General features: G+C 44.9%; 1 protein-coding gene across 1 annotated transcript in view; it reads right to left on the bottom strand.

Annotated features, from left to right (window-relative positions):
• The window catches only part of VAT1L (vesicle amine transport 1 like), a 100,353-nt gene that overhangs the window by 34,892 nt on the left and 41,625 nt on the right, over positions 1 to 23,836 (bottom strand). The window contains exons 4-7 of the mRNA XM_049786277.1: positions 13,672 to 13,814; positions 8,401 to 8,504; positions 5,645 to 5,700; positions 3,073 to 3,267 (exon numbers count right to left, since the gene is read on the bottom strand). Coding sequence (XP_049642234.1) covers positions 3,073 to 3,267; positions 5,645 to 5,700; positions 8,401 to 8,504; positions 13,672 to 13,814 — 498 coding nt within the window. The remainder of the gene's footprint in view (positions 1 to 3,072; positions 3,268 to 5,644; positions 5,701 to 8,400; positions 8,505 to 13,671; positions 13,815 to 23,836) is intronic.

Genomic DNA, 23,836 nt, shown 5'->3' with positions numbered 1-23,836 from the left:
AGGCCACGGGATTTCTGTGGCACTGTGTCTATTCACTTCACAATCAAGTCCAAGACGGATGGCTAGAAAGAAGCCCTAATCGCCTCTGATATTATTAAATCTTCCAGTTTGAGAGCTCCAAGAGCTAAGAAATTTTCTTTTAATCCCGCTGGGCTTTCTGTTCCATAGATGAAGTTATAGAGCTGACCTGAAAAGCAATTTTGGAAAATTGCTTACCAAAAGGGGCGGGGAGTGGGGGATGGGAACCATTAGCATCTTCCTTCTGAGGTTTGTGAGTAATAAATACGCTCCACTCTCTTCCAGTCCCTCCAAACGCTGTGTGGGTTTGATGAATCGTTGCACTTGGCCCAAACGCGGCTCTAAACAGATGTCGGTAAACATTGCAGAAACAAACCCGCGGCAGGTTGGCGGGTGTTACTGATGAGGAGCTGGGGGTGCCGTTGTGGGCAAACAGGCAGCATCTTTCTTCTTACTGTGGGTGGCTGGCTTGCCAGGAGGGGCCTGAAGCCCTTTGCTTTACAGAAGCTTCTTCGGAAGCTTTGGGTTTGCAAGGAAGCGTCTCTGCCCCTCTTCCCTATCCCAGCCACAGGGATATCTGATCATGCCTGGAGGTAAATTTTATTGTCACAGAGGGCAGTGGGGGTACTGTTGGCATCTGATGGGGGGTAGGGGCAGAGGCTAGAGATGCTGATCCACATCTTCCATGCCCAGGGCATCCCCTCCCCTACCCGCCTTCCCACAACAAAGCATTATTCAGTCAACAATGCCTTTCAGCCCAAGTCACGTTACAGAAATATCTTGTTTTCAGCATCGCTTGTTCATTTCACCACCCCATCCAACAAATATTAAGAAACATACAAACAATCCACATAGCCCCTGGTCTCTGTGTTGGCGGGTTCATGCATTGACTCATGGAATTGAAACATATTGGGCGCTGGCTTGGGCCTAGAGCCAAGCAATTTAATCATGTTTTTCTCCATCTTTGCTCTAAGTTTTTCACTTCAGGGAAGGAAAATAAGAGTCGAAATAAGGGACTAGAGTCATGGGGAGGGCATTTGCCTTACATTGGCCAACCTAGATTCGATCACCAGCATCCCATATGGTTCCCAGAGCCTGCCAGGAGTGATTTCTGAGTGCAGAGCGTGGAGTAACCAACCCGAGTGCCACCGAGAGCTTAAAAAAAAAAAGCCTAAACAAGTCAACAGAGATTGCTTCATATTTCTCTGAGACCAATAACATGTAACCCAATCCTCCTCTTCACTCTGAGACACTAGAGTGAAGATTCTATTAGATCAGACTCATAAACTGAAGGCATCTTCAACAGAAGTTATCAACAGAAGTTATACTTATCAGCTGTCCACCTCAGAAATGACCCAATAGAAGGAGCATATGACTATCAGATCAGATCTGGCAATAAATGAAACCACAATGAACACCTCAAAGAGCCAAAAAAAGGCTAGAAGGAAGCAAACCAAAACGTCACTATTATTGTTATTCATCTCTGGAATGTAGATTTGAACTTTATATTTTCCATGTGCTTTTGGTTCATTTGGGTGTTTTTCATCATCAGCAATGCTTTCCATTTACCATAAGAAACCAAGGGACAGTCCGAGGAGAAAGTGCAGAGGGCTGGAGTACATGCCTTATATTCGCAAGTTCCTGAGTCTGATACCAATCACTGTATGCACCGTGTCCCATGCGCTCCTCCACTGTTGGATGTAGACCCAGAGATACCCCAATTGTTGCCAGGTCTGGCCCCAAAGCACTTCCAGGATGACCCTGAAGTCCTCATACATGCTGAGTCTGAGCAGGGCCATATTTCAGGGTTTCAGCATAAATGCATCAAAGAAGTGAGCTAGTTGGTGATGGCCCCAAGTCTCCTGAATTCTGCTTAAGGAATCCTCTCCAAGACAAAGGAAGCAGGGTTGGAAGTAGTCCGATCAGACAGAGATACATGCATAGTACTAGTACTGCAATATCCAAGAGTTAAAACCTGTAGATCCAGGGTCAGTCTTATACAATTACATTGGGGCCCTACAGGATTTTTTTTTGTGTATATGTGTGTGTGTGGGTGGGTGGGGTGGGGTTGCTATTTTATGATAAGAAACGCCAAGATTTGGGGTTAATCTAGGCTATTAGGCAAATACTCCCAGTTTTCTTGCTGAAAATGTACCCACTGTTCTCTTTGGATGAACTTTGTGTTAGTTAAGATTTTACAAATGGTCTGTAACTCCCTTAAATCATAACAAAGTAACTGGTATTCTAAGGCACCCATACCCCTTGGAAAATGGACACACACACACACACACACACACACATTTAGCTCATCTCTGGACTTTCTGGCTTTCTAAGGTCAACACTATAGAATAATTTCTTAGGAAGATTTCTGAGTGAAATTCCTTTTACAGCGTAGGTCCCAAGACCAACTTCCCAATCACCTGAGATTTCCCTTCTGCTACAGATGTTTCCAGATCCCATCCCTCCCTGTACACCTCACCTCACCTCACCTCACCTCACCTCACCTCACCTCACGGGCTCTTATTGTTTCATACATGTTCCAGAAATGATTGTTCATTCTAGAATCTAGCAGATAATTCAACAAAAGGGCTCAGTTCAACACTTGCGCCAACCACTTGCAAATCATTTCAGAGCCAGAGAGACATCTCTCAGGGGTGTCAAGCATCTGGGCTTAGAACACAAATCACAGTAGCTCAGAGCCACTGTCTATGCTGACCTTGACTTAAACTCACATAAACCTGCATGCAGCAAGATGAACAACATGGCAACAAAGTGCATGCAGGCTTGTAAAAAAAAAAAAGTCAATTATCTGCATCCATTACAATGAGGTTGGCCAGAAAGGGTTCATGGCACAAGTAATAAGGTGAGGGGTCGCTGGGGTGCTGATGATGTTCTTAGATCAAAGCTCTTGTTCTATAGGTCAGTGACTTTGTAGGACCTGTCTATAGAACCAACTTTTAGAAAGGCAATTGGTGGAAGCCAGTCTCTGATTATCTGAACTGTGCGGCACTGAATGGAAGTGATGACTTGCTGAGGGTAAATCCTCAAACTTACCTCCTCCAGGGCCCATAGAGAGTCCACCACGGGCTTGATCTTCTTCTGGCCATACAGCTCAAACAGTCTGTCCACCACACCTCGAATGAGGCCAGCGCGGCCCTGTTTGAAGAGCAGGTTTAGAAGAGAAAAGCCAGCAATGACCTTGTTCTCTTCATACAGCTTGATGGGGTTCACTTTCTCAACCTGCCACCACTGAAAAAAGAGACAAGACCAGGTTACCCCCGGTACAGCATGGCAGGTAGAGGACAGGCCCATTCCAGCCTGCCCAAAGAGGATCTTGTTGGCATTATGACTTTATTTTTAAAATTTATTATTTCATTTTTGGGCTACACCTGGCAATGCTCAGGATCTACTCCTGGATCTGCATCTCAGAAATCACTCTGGTGGTGTTCAGGTGACCATAAACGATGCTGGGGATCAAACCTGGGTTGGCTGCATGCAAGGCAAAAGCCCTCCCCATTGTGCTGTGGCTCTCTGTCCCCCTGGCTCTGCCACTCAGTGCTTTGTCTCTCTGTGGACCGCATGTTAATTTGAAGAATGAATATGAAGGTTAAGGCCAGGATCTGCAATGTAGTATATCATCTATAGAAATAAGTCAATATCTATGATCCTCTTAAGGTGTGATTGTGGGATTATTTAGAATTTGATCTCAACTTGCTCACTGAACATTAACTTCATCCATGATCACCATCCTCCTCATAGACTAAAAGCAAACAGAACGTTGGACCATAAATGAGCAGCAGCTCTGCAGAAATTTTAAAGTAGAACAAAATTAAATAATTGAGAGTGCTCCTGTGTGATTCCAAATGTGCCTTCAATTTCTGAACCTTCCTTGAAAGTTTGGGAGGAAATGGCTTTCTAGAACCTTCCAGAATAAAGCTACTATCCTGCCCCTGAACCTCTGCAGTAGCCCATAACCTTTGCTTCCCCTGGACCTACTATGACTACAATTATAGCTATTTTTACTCCAGCTTCTGCATGGGAATGTTCTTCTCTCCTTATCTCAGCTGAAAGAGAGTTGCAAAGAGATGCCTCTCTAGGCATTTCCCCAGGCAGGAGTGTCTAGCTGCTACCACACTCGCTGTGTTTTTATGAGCTTCATGAATCAGACCTGGGCACCCCAAAATTATTTCATTAACACTGTGCTATGCTTGGACATAGCAAGGAGAAAGGGAAAATACTTGTTACCACTATATATAATTTGCGACCAATTGGGCTCCCCTATGGTGGCACGGTAATTGCTTCCAACAGCTGTGAGTGGCAAAGAGTCTAACTTCAGGGGCCACAGCTGGGGAAAGCCTCCTGTGTTACACTCCCTACGACAGTCCCCCTGTTTCATGAGAGCTGACTTGCTCCCTGGCCTGGACTCTGAAATTTGAACGCAGGAGAAGCCTTTCACGTCTCATCTCAGTGGACATGGAGTAGGAACTTTCCAGAGTCAGGGACTGGTGTGGAGTGAAATCTTTGGCAGGCAGGCAGAGTTGGGATTTGGAGTGCATGTGATTAGGATGAATTCCAATCCCATCTTACAGTGTGCCCCTCTGACCCTCCCCATCCTGCTGTGAATTCTTCCCAGAGTCCTGCTTTTATCCCCGTCAGGGACATTATGATCATTTACGGTAATGTAGGCTTCCCTTATTTCTATTCGTCTCCCTCATTAGAATGCAAGAGCTGTGCCAGCTTAAAGAATCTTCATTTTTCCTTCATTCTGCCATCCTGGTGCCCACTGTGGGGCTAGAGGTGCTAAAAAGGTGCTTCTGAGGGAGAAAACAGTCAGTGCTGCATGACTGTCTAGGTAACTGGGGGAGACAATACAAAATGCAAGCATGAAGGTCCAGCAGCAGCCTCTTATGGGGAGGGAAAGGTGGCTTGATAGGTTGGAGAAAAGCTTTGCAAGCAACAGTGCCCTGAGTTTGGCCCCAGGCACTGTAGTCTCATCCCCAGACCCTCAGAGAGCTTGAATAATCATGTGCACGTGCGTGCATGTGTGTGTGTGTGTGTGTGTGTGTGTGTGTGTGTGTGTGTGTGTCCGAGACCTTAGTTAATTGAATTAGTTTATTTCTAGTCAGGAAGCTGCAAATGGAAAGGTACAGATGAAGGCGAGGAGGCTATTGTGAGCCACAGGGCCAGGGATAAAGCTTCTCAAGTGCAAGGAAACTACTGGATTCCAAGTATCACTGTGAGAGCTCAAACTTGCATGGGTCTAAAAGCCATGTCCTCAGTGGTACCCCCAAGTTGGTAGCATAGAGACCTGGGGTGATCTGAGAGAACCTCAGACACAGGATGAGAGAGTGACCACACAGAGAGACTGGTCTCTCTGGAAAGCAGTAAAAATGCACATGGGCTAAGCTTATTTTTTAAAAAGTGATGGAAAAATATCACCACTGAAATGAAAACAAAGCTTTCTGGAGTTCCATGAAATTTCCTGCCTCTCTGCTTCATTTAGACAAAATCTTCTCAGAAGGGAGTTCTGCCCATATACTGACAAGGTCATTCTCTTCCAAAGAAAGACCTTACAACAGGCACATTACTAACTCACTCTGGTATATATTCACAAGTAGTTACTTACGGATTTTGCAAAGCTGAAAAAGCTCTTGGTCTCTCCAGTCACCATATTGGATGAACCTGAAAAAGGAGGATTCCTAAGTCAAGCCGTAGCACATGAAAACCAATGTTGCGGGCCGGGAGAGATAGCGCAGCGGCGTCTGCCTTGCAAGCAACCAATCCAGGACCAAAGGTGGTTGGTTCGAATCCCGGTGTCCCATATGGTCCCCTGCACCTGCCAGGAGCTATTTCTGAGCAGACAGCCAGGAATAACCCCTGAGCACTGCCGGGTGTGGCCCAAAAACCAAAAAAAAAAAAAAAAAACCCAAACAAACAAACAAAAAAAGAAAACCAATGTTGCTGCTACTCACAGAAGACTGTCAAGTGGTACAGTACAGAATTGAAAAACAAGCTTAGTTTTCACAGCCTTGAAAGGAATGAAGGTAATGGAAGGGTACAGTGGCCCCCTGTTGACTTCATTTTAGTTTATTACCACTGGATCCAAGGGGACACATTTCTCAAGGAGACCATTTCTCTCCTTCAGAAAATATGACATTTTGTGGGGAGCACCCTAGTGGTGCTTAGGGATTATTCCTGGTTCTGCACTCAAAAATCACTCCTGGCAGACTTGAGTGAGTATCTGGGGTGCCAGGGTTCTAACCTGGGCCAGCTATATGCAAGGCAAATGGCCTAGCTACTGTGCTGTGACCTGGGCCCTTGGGAAATGGGACATTTAAGCCAATATTCTTATATGATGAGGCATTGCTGAAAGGTCCTATTAGTTTTGTTCTTAGAGAAACTAAGAAATGAAGTCCTAGCTGTATCTGTCTGCCAAGGTTTGTGTTTGAAACTTTGGCAAATGAGAGGTGTGGAGCAGGGCATTTATACTGTAGAGAGTAATGGGATTAGGCTATAGTTTAGATAAAAGGGAAAAATGTTGAGGTTGAACATGGGTCAAGAAGGCAAAGAAATTGTATAACCAGTGCGTTAACTCTAAGAATTTCTGGGCAGTAAGGTTAAAAAGCACTAAGACAAATGGTGGGTAACACTGAGCTTTGCTGATTAGAACAAGTGACATTCAGAGGGAAGCCAGGAGAAGATGGAGTGGAGGTAGGTTCTTACAGAGCCAAAGACTCCTTTGTCGGCTTCTTTGTAATGGCGATCAGAGAGTGCCTTTAGCGGCAAAGCACTATACTGGCACCTTTCCAAGGACTGTCCTACCTTGTCCCCAAAGGTCTGGGAGTCAGTTCTTCTTAGAGAACTGTTGTTTCATGATAAAATGACATATGCTTTAAACTTAATTATTTGGCCTTGAATGACTCTGGGGAAATGAATATTTAACTGCTGCTTCTATTTTGGGAGGGTGACTTCCAACGAGCATCATGGATATTAGGTTTTGGCTTCTTAGTAATCACCCTAATGAGTTAGATACTTGCAAGATGATCAGATTATACTCTACCAAAGTGACATCATAGAACTTAGGCAAAAATAGAACTGGAAAGGCAAAGAGGTGATTTATGTGTCTTTGGCTCATGTTGGTCATAGTCAATATCTCTCCCTTGGGCATAATGCTCATCAGTGCCTTTATCCATACCTATTATTCAAAATATTATGCAGTTAGGGGCAGGAGTGATAGCATAGCAGTAGGGTGTTTGCCTTGCATGCGGCTGACTCAGGATGGAGCTGAGTTCAATTCCCGGCATCCCATATGATACTCTGAACCTGCCAGGAGCAATTTCTGAGTGCAGAGCCAGGAGTAACCCCTGAGAGTCATCAGGTGTGCCCCAAAACTAAAAGATAAATTATACATTCAACTCCAAACACTTTCAAGTGTGTGGACTCTAAAAATGCCCATGACTTTTATGACTGAAACCCAACTACAATCATGTTTGTAATGATGGTGTTTAAATAAAGATATTATTTTTACAAAATGCCCATGACTCCAGCAATGGGAAGGGTAAGCCCTTTCTTTCTATCAAAATGATTTGGTGATGACAACAAGATGCTTGAACAGTTATCTCTCTCAGATACCATATATATGCTTCTTAACTCAAAGGTACTGCATTTCCCCTCTGAGGTCTATGGAACTAAGAGTCAATTTTCTATTGAGCCAACAGAGGACAGAGAAAAGACTCAAACCTCAGCTGAACCTCAATGTCATTCTGTGCTGGAATAGGACATCTGGCTTTGACATGCTCTTTTTTTTAACTTTGTAAATATTGATGCTTAACTCAGCTTGCATGCCTCTGACAGAAGGAAAGGGAGATGGGATCAAGGGTTTCATTCTGCTGCACAAAATCTGTTCCCAGAATCTTTTATAAATATCCCCAAAGCCCAAAAAAGGAGGCAGGGACAGACATAGCACCCTCTCTCTAAGGTTTCCATCTTGATTGAGACATATGGGAGTATTTTGGAGTTGGAAGTGTTTGTGCTAAATTTCACCTCCATATTAGTTTCTCCCAAAACCCCTTACTCCCTGGGATATGGTCAATCTTTTCTTTCTGCCTATTTGGAACTTTCTTTGAAGTCATTAATACTGTCAATATGATCATATTAGACTTGACATTGCTTTGTCCATTCTGAAATGATGTGTTCACTGAGGGCCATAAACCCCCAAGAGTATTTTCCTCACTAAAAACAACCAACAGCAACAACATTACTATAGCAAACATTTAAAAAAATTCAACTCGCTCCTTGTTCTCATTATTCCCATGTCATCACATTTTATTCTTCAGCGTTTTTCCAGTAATGACCATGTTCTCCTCTTTGGCCAACACTCACCATAAAGAATGTAGGTGCCCAGTGGCTTGAGGAGACTGAGACCCTTTCCGGTGTTGTCCCCACAAAGGCAATCCAGAACGATGTCTACTCCTTCTGCAGAGATCCTACACGGTGCAAAGACAGAGTAGGAGACTATCAGCAACATCATATTCCCATCTCTCTCACTCCCTGAGACATCTTTACTCCCAGACCCAGGACAGGTGAGGTTTCTGCAGGTAGTAACAAATAGATCAGAATCCCAGCCTGGGCCCAAGAATGAGGAAAGACAGCCTTGAATTTGCAACTAGCTACCTCACTCAACTCCTCTGAGCCTTAGTAAAGGTACTTTCAAGTAGAAATGGCATTTTCCCATGATCTCAGAGTGCAATGAGATGATCAGGGAAATGCCTGGCCCTTCACCAGACATTTAAAATGAACAATTGGCAAGACAAATTCTAATTTATGTGGAGGTTGAGGGAATAGAGGGCCATACCCTGTCCAAGGTGCTGAAGTCAAAGCAGCAGAAGAAAGCCCAACAAGGCCTGGGGCCTCAAGCCTAGTTGAGATCTGTTTTCCTTCCTTTCCACTCCCCACTTCCTATTATGACCCATTTAATTGAATTTGAAAACTTGTATTCATTCAATTTCCAGGTTTGTTCTGAAAGGGAGAAGAAGAGAGATAAAAATAGAGAGGACCTGCCACAATGGAAGTCCTAAGTAGAGGGAATTCATATATTTGTTCTTTTTTAGACAGATGAATGTGTCAGCTGATTTCTGTCACTTTCTTTGATTTTCTCATTTATTCCTGGATGCATTTAAGAATCATCTACTGTTCAAACCTATTGTGCTGGGGAAAGTTATGTGGGAATAGGCAGGCTCTGGAAATTCTGGGGACTATCCAGACTGCCCATCCAGTGTCTAATTATGTGACTGGGGCCTGCTCTCCTGTCACAAGAATGCCATTTTCTGAGATTGGTGACTGAAAAATGATCTTATTTTTAATCTATGATTCAGTTTTTGTTGTTGTCTTCCTTCCTTCCTTCGTTCCTTCCTTCGTTCCTTCCTTCGTTCCTTCCTTCGTTCGTTCGTTCCTTCCTTCCTTCCTTCCTTCCTTCCTTCCTTCCTTCCTTCCTTCCTTCCTTCCTTCCTTCCTTCCTTCCTTCCTTCCTTCCTTCCTTCAATGTTCCAATACTCATCCTGCCACCAGTATAAAGTTCTCTCATCCACTGTCATCCTGATTTTCCCACCCTCCCTCAATCCTGCTCCTTGGAATGTATGAATTATTTAATATTGCTTACTACAAATAAGTGGTAATGTAATTATCAAAAGAACTTCATTAAAAGAAATTTGTGAAACTTTTCATATCTCACAATGGGGTCACTATTAGCATTGTCTGAAGGTTTACTAAGCTGTTTGTTGCAGCTGAGCATTCTGTTGTTGGCTCTGTTTGTTGAGCTTAGGTGGTTTCTATGATAATTTTCCTTCTCATTTGGTATTGAAAAATATGGAGTTCCAGGACATTAAGGACCTGTGGAGTTGAGCTGATGAGCTGACAGAGTGACATAGTGGTGGCTGTGGATTGTATGTATAGCTGTCAGGGCTTTTGGAAGTATAGAAACTGGGGGAAGTCTGTCCCTTTTTTAGTTTGTTTGTTCTGTTTTTGGGCCACACTCAGTGGCGCTCAGGGGTTATTCCTGGTTCCATGCTCAGAAATCACTCCTGGAAGGCTCAGGTGACCATATGGGATGCCAGAAATTGAACCCAAGTCTGCGCTGGGTGGGCTGCAAGGCAAATGCCCTACCACTTGTGTGATCACTCTGCCCAGTCCCATTTCTATAAGAAATTTTGTTGCTATTCTCACTACCAAATGTACCCCTCTCATCTCTTCCTCCCATCCCATCTGGTAACTACTAATTAGCTGACAATCTAAATGTTTGTTTTCTGTTTTATTTTATGCACTCACTTGTTTTATTTATATACTACCTTTGAGTGAAATCATAGGATATTAGGCTCTCTCCATTTGACATGTCACTTTAACAACCCTTCATCTGCTTGGAGGCACTTGAGTTTATGCCAGTTTTGGGCTCTACTGCAATGAACACAGGTGTGAATTGCATCTTCATAGTTCACACAAATTCCCAGAGATCCCAGAAAACTGAATCATATGTTATTGCTATTTTAAATTTTATGAGGACATTCTCCTCTTTATTTTTGAAGTTTGTAGAGTCAGGTGCAAAGGATTCAAGCTTTCCAACACTTCTACTTAATTTCCAACCTCACCTTCCTGAATAGAGGGATGTGTAAGTGATGGAAAGGTTCAGTCTGTATTATAAATATGCCTTCTTATTCCTTCAACAATGCCTTAATCAAAGCTAGAGCATGTTCAAAAGAGGCTTACAAATGGGCTTATAAAAAGAGTTTTCATCCGAAAGAATTCTATTAGTCTTTTCTAGTTTATCATATGCAAAAAAGTGTGGCAGACAATATCTGTGCTCAAACAATAAAGGCAAAGCACTGCATTCCACTCTTCTTGCACGTTATTTGTGTCATCCACCCCCACACCTTCCTTTCATTGTCTTCCCTTGGGTGCCAAGAATTTAGACAAAGCTGTGATGACAGCATAGTTGGAATCTGACATTCTCCCTCCTCCCCCAATCTGTTACCACAGGTAAAAAATTTTTTCCATTTTGCACAAAGTCCATAATGATCCTATTTTTAGGGACTGCCTAACCATTCAAGCCTGACCTACTGGGTCATTTCCTTTCTGCTCAAAACTGATGAAGGCTGGTTTTGAATTTTCACAATGACAGTCCATGGCATCATTCACCCTGTCTGTATCCACGGAGAATCTACAATGAGTCAGAGAAGTGCCTGGTTGTGCAGCAGGGCAGAAGTTCGTGTTGCCTTGGTTTTTCTTAAGGTGAACTTCTGGTGGGTAGAAGTTCCATGTTGTCTTTATGTAATCCCAAGGTCTCTACTTTTAAAAACCTTGTGAACTCTTGGGAGTCACAAGGGAAAAAACATGGTCATAAGACGGATCTGAGATGCTGGGTCTCAATCTGCTCTGTTGATATTGGTACAAGTCATGAATTCTGGGGGCAAAGGTCTCAGGTCACGGGTATAGATGAAGAGCTGGACCAGCTCTTTTAAAATGGAGACGGCAAGAGTAGCCTGGCAAAGACTAGAACTTTTCCATAAGTGTATCTGCCCTAAAGTGGGGTGTAAAAAAAATTGGGGCCGGAGAGATAGCATGGAAGTAAGGCATTTGCCTTGCATGCAGAAGGTCGGTGGTTCGAATCCTGGCATCCCATATGGTCCTCCGAGCCTGCCAGGAGCGATTTCTAAGTGTAGAGCCAGGAGTATCCCCTGAGCACTGCCGGGTGTGACCCCAAAAAACAAAAAAAGAAAACAAACAAACAAAAAAAGAGTATCTGCCCTTATTCTTTTCTCTCACTTCTGGCTACCTCCAATGCACTAGTCTTACCCTGGACCTGGCTCTGGCCTCAGCTTATTTTGTACTCCAGACTCAGAAATGCTCTTTCTTTGGCCATATCCTCTTTCTTCAACTCTGTGTCCAGATGGATGGACAATGTGTCTGATTCTTGTATCTGAACACAAGCTTTCCCTGCTATCTAAAAGTTGAATTATTTTCTCTTTGGCATGATTTGGTAGGTTATTTCCCCCATGTAAGTCCGTGGTAACTTTTCCTTTGGGATAAAAACTCTTAAAATGGCTTTATGTGAATCTTGCTGACCCATCATGGAGTCCCAATATTTATTAAGCAAGTTAGTTGGTGAATAAAGGAAAGAAGATCTGAAAAGAGATCACTGCGGAAGAGAAAGCAAAAACTGCTGCAGGCCTATTATTTTCCAAACCACAGTTCTATAGACTTTGAGTTAAGCAGCAGTAGATCCCAAAGTCTTTCAAATTAATCTGCACTCTCTAGATATCTTGGAAGCCAAATGAGGAACCTCTAACATTAGCAGTTAGTCCGTGAGAACATAATGAGAGAACTGATCTACATAATTCAGTTGGGGAATCCAGGGTTGAGAGAGAGGGGTGTTGGGCTCCTTCAAAGGTGTTGGGTTACACTGATGATGGGTGTGGTGTTGGAATTATGTGCATGAGATAATATTAAGAATAATATTGTAAACCATACTCTCAAATTAATAAAATATTTAAACAAGAAAAAAAATAAAGTTCTCCTTTCAGTTCCACTGAAAATATTGGTACCACCTGAAATCTCATGCAGATTTCTCCATTCAAAACAAGTCTGAAAATCTACCCCAGGTACATGTCTAAATCATCTATTACTGTAACCAACTAACATCCATCTACTCTGATTTGGAATGGGAGAAATATTGCGTGATGGGGTTAACTAGACAACCAAACTTCACTGTACCTTACCATGTAGTGGTGGAACATGCAAATGCAGAAGCAATAGCTCATGGCCTCTCTGAATCCCTCAGGAGATATGAGCAGAACCACAAAGCCTGAGAATCAGCTACAAACTCTGAGCCCCAGGAGGGTGAGCCACAAACCAGCTCACAGCCTGTGTAGCTGGGCTTGCCATCAGATTTCTTGTGTGAACATGCTCATTGCCACAGCCAATAGCTTCAGGATCATAGGTGGAAAGTGGGTCAGGTTATAAACTAGATTGCTCCCCAGGTGTTGACCACAGCCAGGAAACTGATCTTTCTACTTCCTACCTCCCCTTCAACTCAATCTCTCCACACCAGTAGTGATTGTTCACATCCTTACTTTGGCCCTCCAACAACACACCCGATACCATCTGATGATATGTTGCTATGCTCTAGTGTTATTGGCCACACCAGGTTGAATTTCCAGTTTCCTAGGCTGGCACAGGAGGGCTTCTGTCTAAATGACAACCGTCTTCTTACCCAGCCTCACTTTACAACCTATTCTGCTCTTCTCCCAGGCTCCCTTTTGCCAGTCTCCATAATTAGGTCAGCTCTCAAACCTCATGACTTGTACTTCAGGACACTTTCTTGTACTCCCCCACCCTTAATATGTGCACTTGTGATTGTCCTCCTTCTTTACCCATTCAGTACAAAGTGGGGATAATAATGATGATGATGATGATGTGGTTGAGAGAATTCAATGAAATGGTGCCAGAAGTATTCAGCACTACGTTCGCCAAGCCCCCATGTTTCCTGCTGTTTGTTGGTCATATTTTTTATTGACAGACCTCTTCCTCTGAAGAAATGCTGCTATTTCTGAGGAGAGCCAGGAGCAAAGACTAGCAAGGTGATTGTTAGTGTGAACATCTTACCTTTTCACTTCCTGCACATAGTCTGCATTTCTGTCAAAGAGGTGGGTCACAGAGTCTTTGATGGCTTCGTGCTTGAAAGTCGAAGCTGTTCCAAACACGGTCACATTGGGAACAGTAGAGCATAGCTGAGCCACAGCTTGGCCCTGGAATTGAGATATGACAAATAAGTCCCACATGAGAAATAAGGCCCTATCACCAGTTGAACTGGGGGCAGAGCAGGAGTCTTTTTTTTTTTTTTTTTTGGTTTTTGGTTTTGGGGCCACACCCATTTGATGTTCAGGGGTTACTCCTGGCTATGCGCTCAGAAGTCGCTCCTGGCTTGGGGGGACCATATGGGATGACGGGGGATCGAACCGCGGTCCGTCCTATGCTAGCCCTACCTTCCTGGCCCCAGAGCAGGAGTCTTGACCTTACCATCCTCAGCCTTTTAAGCACAGGTTTACGTTTCCTGGCAAAGGGCTGAACTGTAAAGGTGGTCGACAGTATCCTTGAGCTTGACCAAGTATTATTAGTGGCTCCTGTCACTTTATCCCAGGAAGTGACAATCCACAGAATCTCTAGACATATAGAAAAATGCCTTACAAAGCAGGATAAAGTCCACCTTAGCTGATAACCACCCGTGTACGATCAACATTAGCTCTGAGCTTGAGACACATCTCAAGAATTAACTACAATGATTAAATCATGTAGAGTCTTAGGTTCCTCATCTGTACACTGGCAGCCAACTCCATAGGACTCTTGGGGGTAATGTCTTATACTCACTCTATTCCCCAGAAGCAGACTCAGAGGTAAAGGCACATTTAAAACATTGACATTGAAGCATGATCTCAGGCAATAGCAGGGTATAAAAACAGAAAAAGAAAGCAATTGATAAAGGGTGTCTTAAGAAGTCCAAAAAACATCAAGGACCATGAAACTCAACTCTTTGAGAAACTACAAGAGTGGAATTTATTTCAGAGTAGCCCAAGTGAGGGTGGAGGAAGCTAGAAAATTATCTACCAAATTTCCATCGGAACTTAGTTGAGAGTCATTCTGCAGAAGCATCTCTTGTTCGTGTCTAGCTCAGGCGGATGTAGCAAATGTGCTCCTTACATACCAGGTGGATAGCTTGACTAAACCATCTTCAGTATACTGGGCTGAGCTTAGAGATGGTCTGGCTGGAGACATCTGCTATGAGGATAGTCAGCAATGTCACGTCTAACATGACCAGGCATCTAACATATAAAACAATGCTTTCAGGGACCCCAGCAGTCTCAAGCATCTATGCCCTTCAGTGTTTTTCCTTTTAATCCAGAGACAAGAAACAAGTCCACATAGAGAACAACTAACCCATGACATTTAAATATCCAATAATTTTTATTCAGAAAAAAAATCACAACAGTGGTTAGGAATAAGTGATTTTCCACAGCCTTTTCCAACAGAGCCAGAAATTCAAAGCCATTAAATGAAAGATCCTGGTATTTAGAAACCTTACAGAAAATTCTCATTTGCTGATGGTTAAGAAGCATTCACAACCCTAGTCATATCTCTTCCCCAGGTTCCATCTGCCATCTCAAAGCAGAAACTTTGGAGGAACATCATTCCCCAAACGCCCTCTGAGATATTGATTTCTGTCTGGCTCTTTATTTATATGCCTTGTCAGTGACACACACATAAGCTAGGTCAGTCACTGTTGGAAATGCCCAACTTTCTCTATATTGGCAAATTAATACAACACAAAGAACATGGGAGAATGTCTAAGTGGTAGTTAAGTACCTATCCCTTAACTACTCCTGCTCTTCCTTATTTTATACACATGGGGGGGGGGAACTTTCCTAAAAGCTAAGATGCCCCAGTTTGTTGTTGTTGTTGTTTTAGGGCCACACCAGTGATGCTCAGGGGTTACTCCTGGCACTGCACTCAGAATCACAACCTGGTCTGTCCCAGGTTGGTAGCATGCAAGGCAAATGCCATATCACTGTGCTATCACTCAGACCCCAGAGCCCCAGTTTTTAAGGGTAGATCTAGAGTCAAAAAAGGGACTGACCAATCATCGATCTGGCAACCAAGCTTTCCTATTAGGACATGCTGTCTACTTCTGTTGACATTCAGAGAAAGTTAAGCAGCTGTTTCAGCTCCCATTTAAAATAGACAGTCACCGACATGCTCACATGGAGGTCAGTGTTTCCAAAGGGGAGACGTCAGGCAGGCTTAAAGTCCTCGCCTCTAACAATAACACTGGTGTTTGTCCAGTGTTTTATCCCCTGATTTGGAAGGACAGAGGGAAGACTCTTCCTAGCCAGTGTAAACATCAGCAACCAATGTAGGTTCTCTGGACACTTTCAGCTCAGTTCTACCTGAGGGACTTGAGCTCACCTTGTCAGCACACGATCCACTGTCCACTGAGTCCCTTTGTTCCTCTGTCCTCCAGCGAACCTGCCTTTCAGCCACTGTTTATATGTCAAATCTTTGCTGGGTACTAACTAGCCTTCTACTATGCTGTGGGGATTGGAGTCTTTGGTGATAACATCCATCTTTCCGCTGGTCCCAACACCCCTGCAGACTCCCAGATTTGTGCAACCAACTTCCCTTCCTGACCTATCTCTACCTCGCCTTCCAAAAACAATGTCTCCAATTCAGTGGGTTCAGACACAGTTCAAGCTTTCTCCCAAGATGTAACCCATGTACTCAAGTGCTAAGACTTTTCTAATAGTGAACCACAACTGAAAGGCTGACATTTCTAGAGGTGGGACACCTGAAATTCGAGCGTTAGCAAAGCTGGTTCCTTCTGAGGGCCGGAAGTGCACCATCTCATCCAAGCCCCTCTCCTTGGCTGGTACGTGGCCTTGTCTGCCCAGTGTCTCCTCAGCTGTCCTCCTCTGCCCATCTACATTCCCCTACCTCTTCATATTGAAACTACACTAACAATCCCACTTAACCTCAGTTATCTCACCTCCAAACAGCATGTTCTGAGGTACTGGGAACTCTGAATTCAGTATATAAATGGGAGGTGCACCGTTCAGCCCTCAAGACCCTTCTGACAGCATCTTCTGCCTCAGTGGAGAGAATTATTCCATCCACCCACTGCTAGCACCAGGTCTGGCAGGTCATCAGAACTTCACTCACATCCAATTAGTCAGCATTTTCACATAGCATCCTAGTGTCACTACTAGCTGTCACTCTTCAATCTGAGTGTCACCCTCCCTCTGAGGAAGAAGGTCAATATTTCCCTATAGCTTGGCTATCCTGCTGTAAGCTGAAACTTTTCCTCAAACCTAGTGCTAGTGTGTCACTTTCAAAGCTTCCCAGTCATAGTCTTGATTCTTGAAAGAAGAGTGTCCCATATCCCACAGACCACCCTTGTCACCACAGGGCAGGACACCATCCCTCTCAGTACTACACACTAAAAATACCAGGCTTTTTCCTACTGCCTGACATGCACTATGAATCGGGGGCCTGTGTTGTATCTTTGAGGTGTTATTGCTGTGTGGGGATGTGGAGGTGCCCAGACTGCTGCTGTAGTCCGGAGTCCTCTGTTTCCACATGGAAGTCATGTTTCCACAAGTCTCCTTCCTACTGTCCTCTCCTATGTCCATTCTCACATCCATCTTCTGAAGAATTTCCTCTCTGAGAACCAGAGAAAGAGGACAGGGTTTATGTTGCTAGCCTTTTAGGCAGCCAACTCTAGTTCATTCCCCAGTACTACATAAAGTTTCTGCGTATTGGCATGAGTGACCCCTGAGTATAGCCAGGATCACTTTCCTCCACCCAAATAGAACTTCCTCTTTTAGAAGTTGCCCCACCTACCCAAATCCAGACTACCTAGCTTCCTCCTGTGGCTCTGTCTTCCAGGACAGAGGCCACTACTCCCACTGTGGCCACCATTATTTGGCCATTCTGTGAGCTCCAGAAAGTCCTAGAACCTGTCAGGGCAGAAAGTGAGCAAGACAGTCATTCTCCCATGATCTGAGCCCCACATGGCTTTGGACCACTGAGTGAGGTTGATAAAACCAGGGACTGATAGATGAGCAGAGTAGGGGTTATCATGGGGAACCCACCTCATCATCTGCACAGATTTCTATCTCTTCTGTTACTATAAAGTGGGAATCAAGCATTGGCTTAATTAATATATCTGGTCTCTAATCCATAGATCTTTATTGTTTTTGGAGGGGGCAGAGGGTGAAAGTGGGGCTGTGTCACCAACTGTATTGGAGGCTACTCATTGGTCTGTGCTATGGGGTGACTCTCAGGGGTGCTGGGGACCACATGTGGAGCCAGAAATCAGTACAGAACCAAGGTTAGCTGCATGCAATGAAAGTTCTATAATCACTATACTCTCTTCAACTCCACCATTTCTATATTTAAAAGAAAGATACAGTAAAGAAATAAAATACAGTCACTAATTATCTACACACTGACATCATGTTATAACATGGGAGTATGCTAACATAAAATATGTAACAGACATGTAATTAAATTAAAACTAGACTAGTGAAGCTGGAGCAATAGCAGAATGGGTAGGACATTTGTCTTGCATGAAGTTAACTCAGGTTTGATCCCTGACATCCCTTATTGTCCTCTGATCCCACCAGGAGTAATTTCTGAGTACAGAGCCAGGAGTACCCCTGAGCACTGTCAGGTGTGGCCAAAAACAAAACAAAATAAAAAAAATAGAATTAAAAACAGTCCTAGACTATAGAATTAGTACTACATGTATATGTGAATTAGTAGAATATATGCCTAATCAATGATATCTAATAGAGAGCATTCTCTCTATAATACATAATTGGAATAGAAAACAATAATGATTAGTATTATGTGGTGTGTGGTGCTATATGTTATCCATCATTTGGTATCACTATAAAGGGATTCTGAGCGGGAATCCATTTCGTTGCACCCTCTCCTGGCTCTCTGTTTATTTTCCAAGGTGAGTGTGGACCTCACAAGCTGCTGGATGATTTTCTAAAGCAAATAAGGCTCAGTGATCTTATTTTAGCAGAAAAACGCTTCCCTTCTGTTTGTTGGAAGCGTGTTCACTCCCTGTGCAGCTCCCAAGTGAGTTCAAGCACATCTCACTTACCCTTGCTCCTCTCCATCCTCAGGGATTCAATAAATATTTGCCCAAGATGGAATAAATTTTAACAGAAAGGGGTTTTGCAGTTTATCTGCAGACCTAGAACATAAAATGGACCAGAGAGTCTTTTCTCCCAGCCAGGATAGTAAGTTCCTTCTCTGCACAAAAACTGGGATTCAGGGGCTGGAGAGATAATACAGTGGGGTAGGTGGCAACTGCGTTGCATCCTCAGTTTTCATCCCCAGCACCACTTAAGAACCCTTTTCATTATCAGGAGAGATTCTTGAATACACAACTAGGAGTAACCCTGACTATGGCCGGGGGTGGCCTCAAAATCTGAAAAAAAAAAAAGGGGGGGTCCTAGCGGGGAAAGAATTTCTCTAATTTCTCTATATACCAGGAGTGGAGGTCAGTCAGGCTGCCCCACTAGCAGGTCATCACCCTGTCTTGAGTTGCTTTAATGAGCCTAAGCACACCAGGGCACTGGAGTCCATAAGGAAATTGTGTGGCCATGACCTCACTCACAAAGGTCCCAGGGAGTCTCACTGTACAGCTTTTTCTCAGGCTCATGGAACTGAACTGATTGTGACCACGCCTTCCTAGTCCTTAGAGCTTCTGGGGTGCCCCGAGCAAAGCCCAGATACTGAGAAATTCAGGGTCAGCCACTAAAAAAGCTACTTGAGCCCTACCTATTTTGATAAGTGAGGTGCAAAGGATCAATGATTTCACACACACAAACACACACACAAACAAGCGCAGGTGCACACACAGGCATGTGTGCAGGTACATACAAGAGGTTTTGTATACTGCTGAGGCTTTAGGTAAACTGCCCTGGAATTTAGTTGAACTGTCTGGCTGCTCTGCTCCTGAGGGGAGTGGCAGAGTGGAGGATCATCAGGTCATGGCCTGAAATTCAGAACAAAGCCACCAGGGCCAGAGAGATATATCTGCACAGAGTTAAGGCACTGGCCTTGCAAGCAATTGACCTCGATTTGGCCTTTGGAACTGTGACCCTGAGTGCTGCTAGGCTTGATTTCTAATCACAAAGCCAATAGTGGATCTGGAGCACCTCTTCGGTGTGGTTTGACCTTTCCCTCCCAAACACAAACATGCTTAATCTCCAGAAGCTGTTTCCATTCAAAATAGCCAGGAAAATAGTATCCTATGTATGTGGTCAAAGAATGAGAACAGTAGAGAGGCTGTTTGCCTTGCACACAGCTGTTCTGGGTTCAATCCTCAACATTCTATATGGTTCCCCGAGCCTGCCTAGAGTGATTTCTGAGTACAGAGCCAGGAGTAACACCTGAGTACTGTCAGGTGTAATCTAAAAAACAAAAGGAAAAAAAAAGTAAACTAGAAAGTAGAATGAGCTAGTTAGTGGGAGTACTGGGTAGGGAGTATGAGGTGCTTCACTCAAAGTCCTGTCCATGTTCTTTCATGGGATCTGAGATCATGCATGAATTCTGCATGGATTCTACATAGACAAAGGGAGTCCCCAATGGGGTACAGAGGTCAGGCTGAGAGAAAGTGAGGAGATGCTGCTCACTGGCTCTACGATTCAGTTGACATGGTTATTGTGCAGGGAAGAACTTCAAACAGTGGCATTTGGGCTATACATGAGACCTGCCACCAGACAGGGCAAAAGGCAGTCAGTGCCTTCAGACCCAGCCTGCTTGGAATGGAGTCAACTGCTCTATCCCCTGCCACTGTCATGGGTGGACACTTACCTGGCCCTCCCTGTGAGACACCTATATTGAGTCCATACAGATGTGTCCTGAGTTCTTGTGGATCACATGTCTCAGTCCTTTTGTCTGTGTCCCTGTGGACCACACATCTGAGTCCCCATGAAACACATGCCTGAGTCTCTGTGAAACATGTATCCTGAGTTCCTAATGATTCCATATCTGAGTTCCCATTGATCCTGTTTGAATCCCCATGGATCAACATGGCTGAGTTCCTGTGGATCACATGTCTGAATCTCTGAGACATGTGTCCTGAGATCCTGTGGATCCTATGCCTGAGTCCCCATTGATTCCGTGGCTGAGTTCTAGAGGATCACACTGCTGAGTCTCTGTGAGACATGTGTCCTGAATCCTAGTGGGTCCTATTGCTGAGTTCCTGTGAGGCATGTATCCTGAATCCTTGTGGATCCCATGGCTGAGTCCCACTGAATCCCATGGCTGAGAACCTGTGAGGCATGTGTCCTGAGTCCCCATGGATTAATCACATGTCTGAGTCCTCATGGGGATCCATGTCTGAGCCCCCATGTCTGAGTCCCAGTGGGATCCAAGTGCTGAGCTCCTATACAAATAACACACTGAGAATGCCAATAGCATGAGATTCTTGGGCTGAGGGAGGAGAGTGAAGTGAAAAGGGACCAAATGCACTGCAAAATCCCTGCAGCAGGAATGGGTGGCTTTCCAGTCATGTTCAGACATCTGAACTTTAACCAGCCTCTCAAGAGATCCTGCTGCTGCTTGAGATGAGCACCCTAGTGAAGAGTGCCTGAATGACCCCACTGAGCCCCAGTTGGCTTGGAGCCACAGTTCTGATGATGCTCAGAACAACCCTGTCTGGGATACAGCATTTCCAAGCAGAACAGGGACCTAGGCAGTGCAGGGAGAATTAGTGCATTATCCCTGAGTTGTGACCATTTCCTTCCCCATTGCTGGAACAAGTCACCGCCTCTTCCCTTTCAACTTGATGTCATGGTCCCTGGGTCTAGGGGTAGAATCCCAATTCTCCTTGTGCCTATTTGGAGAAGGACCAATACAGCCTTCTGGAAGGCTGAGAGCTGAGAAGAGTGTGAGCACAGCGGCCAAGAGCCAGGCCCTCAGCTGTGAGGTAGCGGCAGTCTTCGGTTAAGTTGCTGATCAGCAGGCTCCTAGCTCCCCCTTGGCTATAGCCTCAGGCCTGGGGCACACAGCAAGATTTCCCCCACTCCATTTATGCCAAGCTCAGCTGAATTCAGCTCTGAGCACATATTGAGAGACAATGGGGCCCAGTGCACCCTAGCAGCAGGATATAGATGCCCGAGATGCAGAGGTTCCCGCATGCTAGGCCATGTTCCTGCTGGTGCATTCTGGCTCATTCCACTACCATGAACTGCAGCATCTTCCTTCTCATCCTCCAAAAAGAGAAGTGAGGTTGGTACAGGCCCCACTGCACAGCGATAGCAGAGATAGGAGTTGAACCTGCACTGCTCGGCCTAGTACCCTCAATCTTAGGCCTCCCCAGGCTGGGTAGCTAGGTGGAGAGAAGGTGCTTCTCCTCCTGCTAGTGCTCTCTGCCAGGCTCCAGGCACTACATGAACACATGCACATACATGTGCACAAACACACATACCTGCATGCACACACAACACAATATATGCACACCATCCACATTCAAACATATACATGCATATGGCCTGCTCCCCTCCATCTAACATTATGCCCCCAGGAGAAAGAATGGCTCAGAGCAGCCGGAAGCTGCAGCACTGTGATTCCTGCCTTGATCTCCAGCCATGGAGAAGATGGGGTTCAGACCTAAGCCTCCCCACCCGAGTCTAAGACCACCAGCCCAGCCACACAGAAGGGAACTACCCCGAGGTTGCAGGACAAGGCAAGCCCCCAGTGCCTTCTATTGGATTTGACTCTGGATCCTTCACATCCTGCTGAGTTCTGTCAGGTGACTATGGGGTTTAGGGGGCTGGCGGGGAAGCAGGGGAACAAGGTCTGCTCCATGGAGCCAAGTGTGCATCAAAGATAGCAAACTTGACGTGGGATTAATGAGGGGCTTCTTGCCCACAGTCTCCAAAGCCACCTCTTCCAGGAAGCCTACCTAGAGACCCCCAAGAGTGCTTTGCTCCAGACCAACACATAGTACCAACCTACCACCTTCATTCTGTGGGGCTCTTCCTCTCTGCTTCCATTTTCTTTCTTTCTCTCATCTCTTCCTCCTCTTCTTCCTCCTTTCTTCTTCCTCATCTCCTCCTGCTCTTCCTTCTTTTCCTCCTCCACCTCTTCCTCCTCCCCTTCCTGGGACAAGATCTGAGGCCTCCTAAGTATTGGTAGGGAGGCTGCCCTGAGCCGCCCCTTGCCAAATCAACAAATGTCCTGGGTGTATCCACTTCAGCCCCTGGCCTGGGGTATGAAGCCTGGGCCCCTCTCTCCGGAATGATGAAACAAAGGAGATGTAAGTTGTTAGGAAGATTATTCCCAGAGAATCCACATTACAGGGTTTCTGCAAGTCTAGTCCAGGCTGGAACTTCTGGTTCTCGGTGCTCTGGGTGCCCTCTACTTCAATTTGGCTCCTTGGAAGCAGAGCCCCTGAAAAAACAGACTATCTTGGACTTTCTCATTTCTATTGCACTGCTGTCCCTAGCCCGGCTCCTGCCCCTGAATTCCCTCTGCTCCAGCCTGACCCTCTCCAATCCCTACACTTCTTCTCTCTGCCAGATGCAACTGTGTCCACTGAACAGTGACGAAGGTGTGGAAGTCCTCTTACAGAGGATTAAATGGGGGTACGGAAGGTCCTACTGCCTGAGCATCAGCAGTTCTAGCTCGGTCCATGTTGTAAGCTGACTTCTTCATCACCCAATTTTGCATGGCTCACTTGAATGAATCAGGAAAGCTGCTCACAGACCCCAATTGCAGGGATAGAATGCTGCTGGCAATGCTTCAGTTTACAAAAGTGTGATTTCCCTGCCCCTCAGCTATGCCACTTAATTTAGAACTCCTCAGTGGCATGACTGAGCTCTTTGCTCAGAAGACAAATTTCTCACCCCATCTGGGAATCCATTATTGACCTGGGGCCATGGCTTCCACTTTTATTTCATCTTCTTTGGTTCACAGTGGGACAGGTGAGGTTGTTACCAACAGCTCATTTCTGTTGGATGGGCAGACGGTGTCCCCTCAGTTATACCAAATACCAAGTGTATCAAGAATCAGTGGTAATCACATTTTGAAGGTGCACTGCTGGTAAGGTATTAGAGCAATACAATTTAAGAAGCATGTGTTTGTATGTCAGAGTTTGGGGGAGGAAGGGTATGGCTTATTTGTCTTCTTTCTTCCACAAATAACTCCATGGCTAGTGGCCCCTATTGATATATGTAAGTCTCCATCAACTGGC

Source organism: Suncus etruscus, chromosome 14 (genome assembly GCF_024139225.1).
Source record: "Suncus etruscus isolate mSunEtr1 chromosome 14, mSunEtr1.pri.cur, whole genome shotgun sequence".
NCBI lineage: Eukaryota > Metazoa > Chordata > Mammalia > Eulipotyphla > Soricidae > Suncus > Suncus etruscus.
This window is presented reverse-complemented; position numbering and strand designations above follow the sequence as displayed.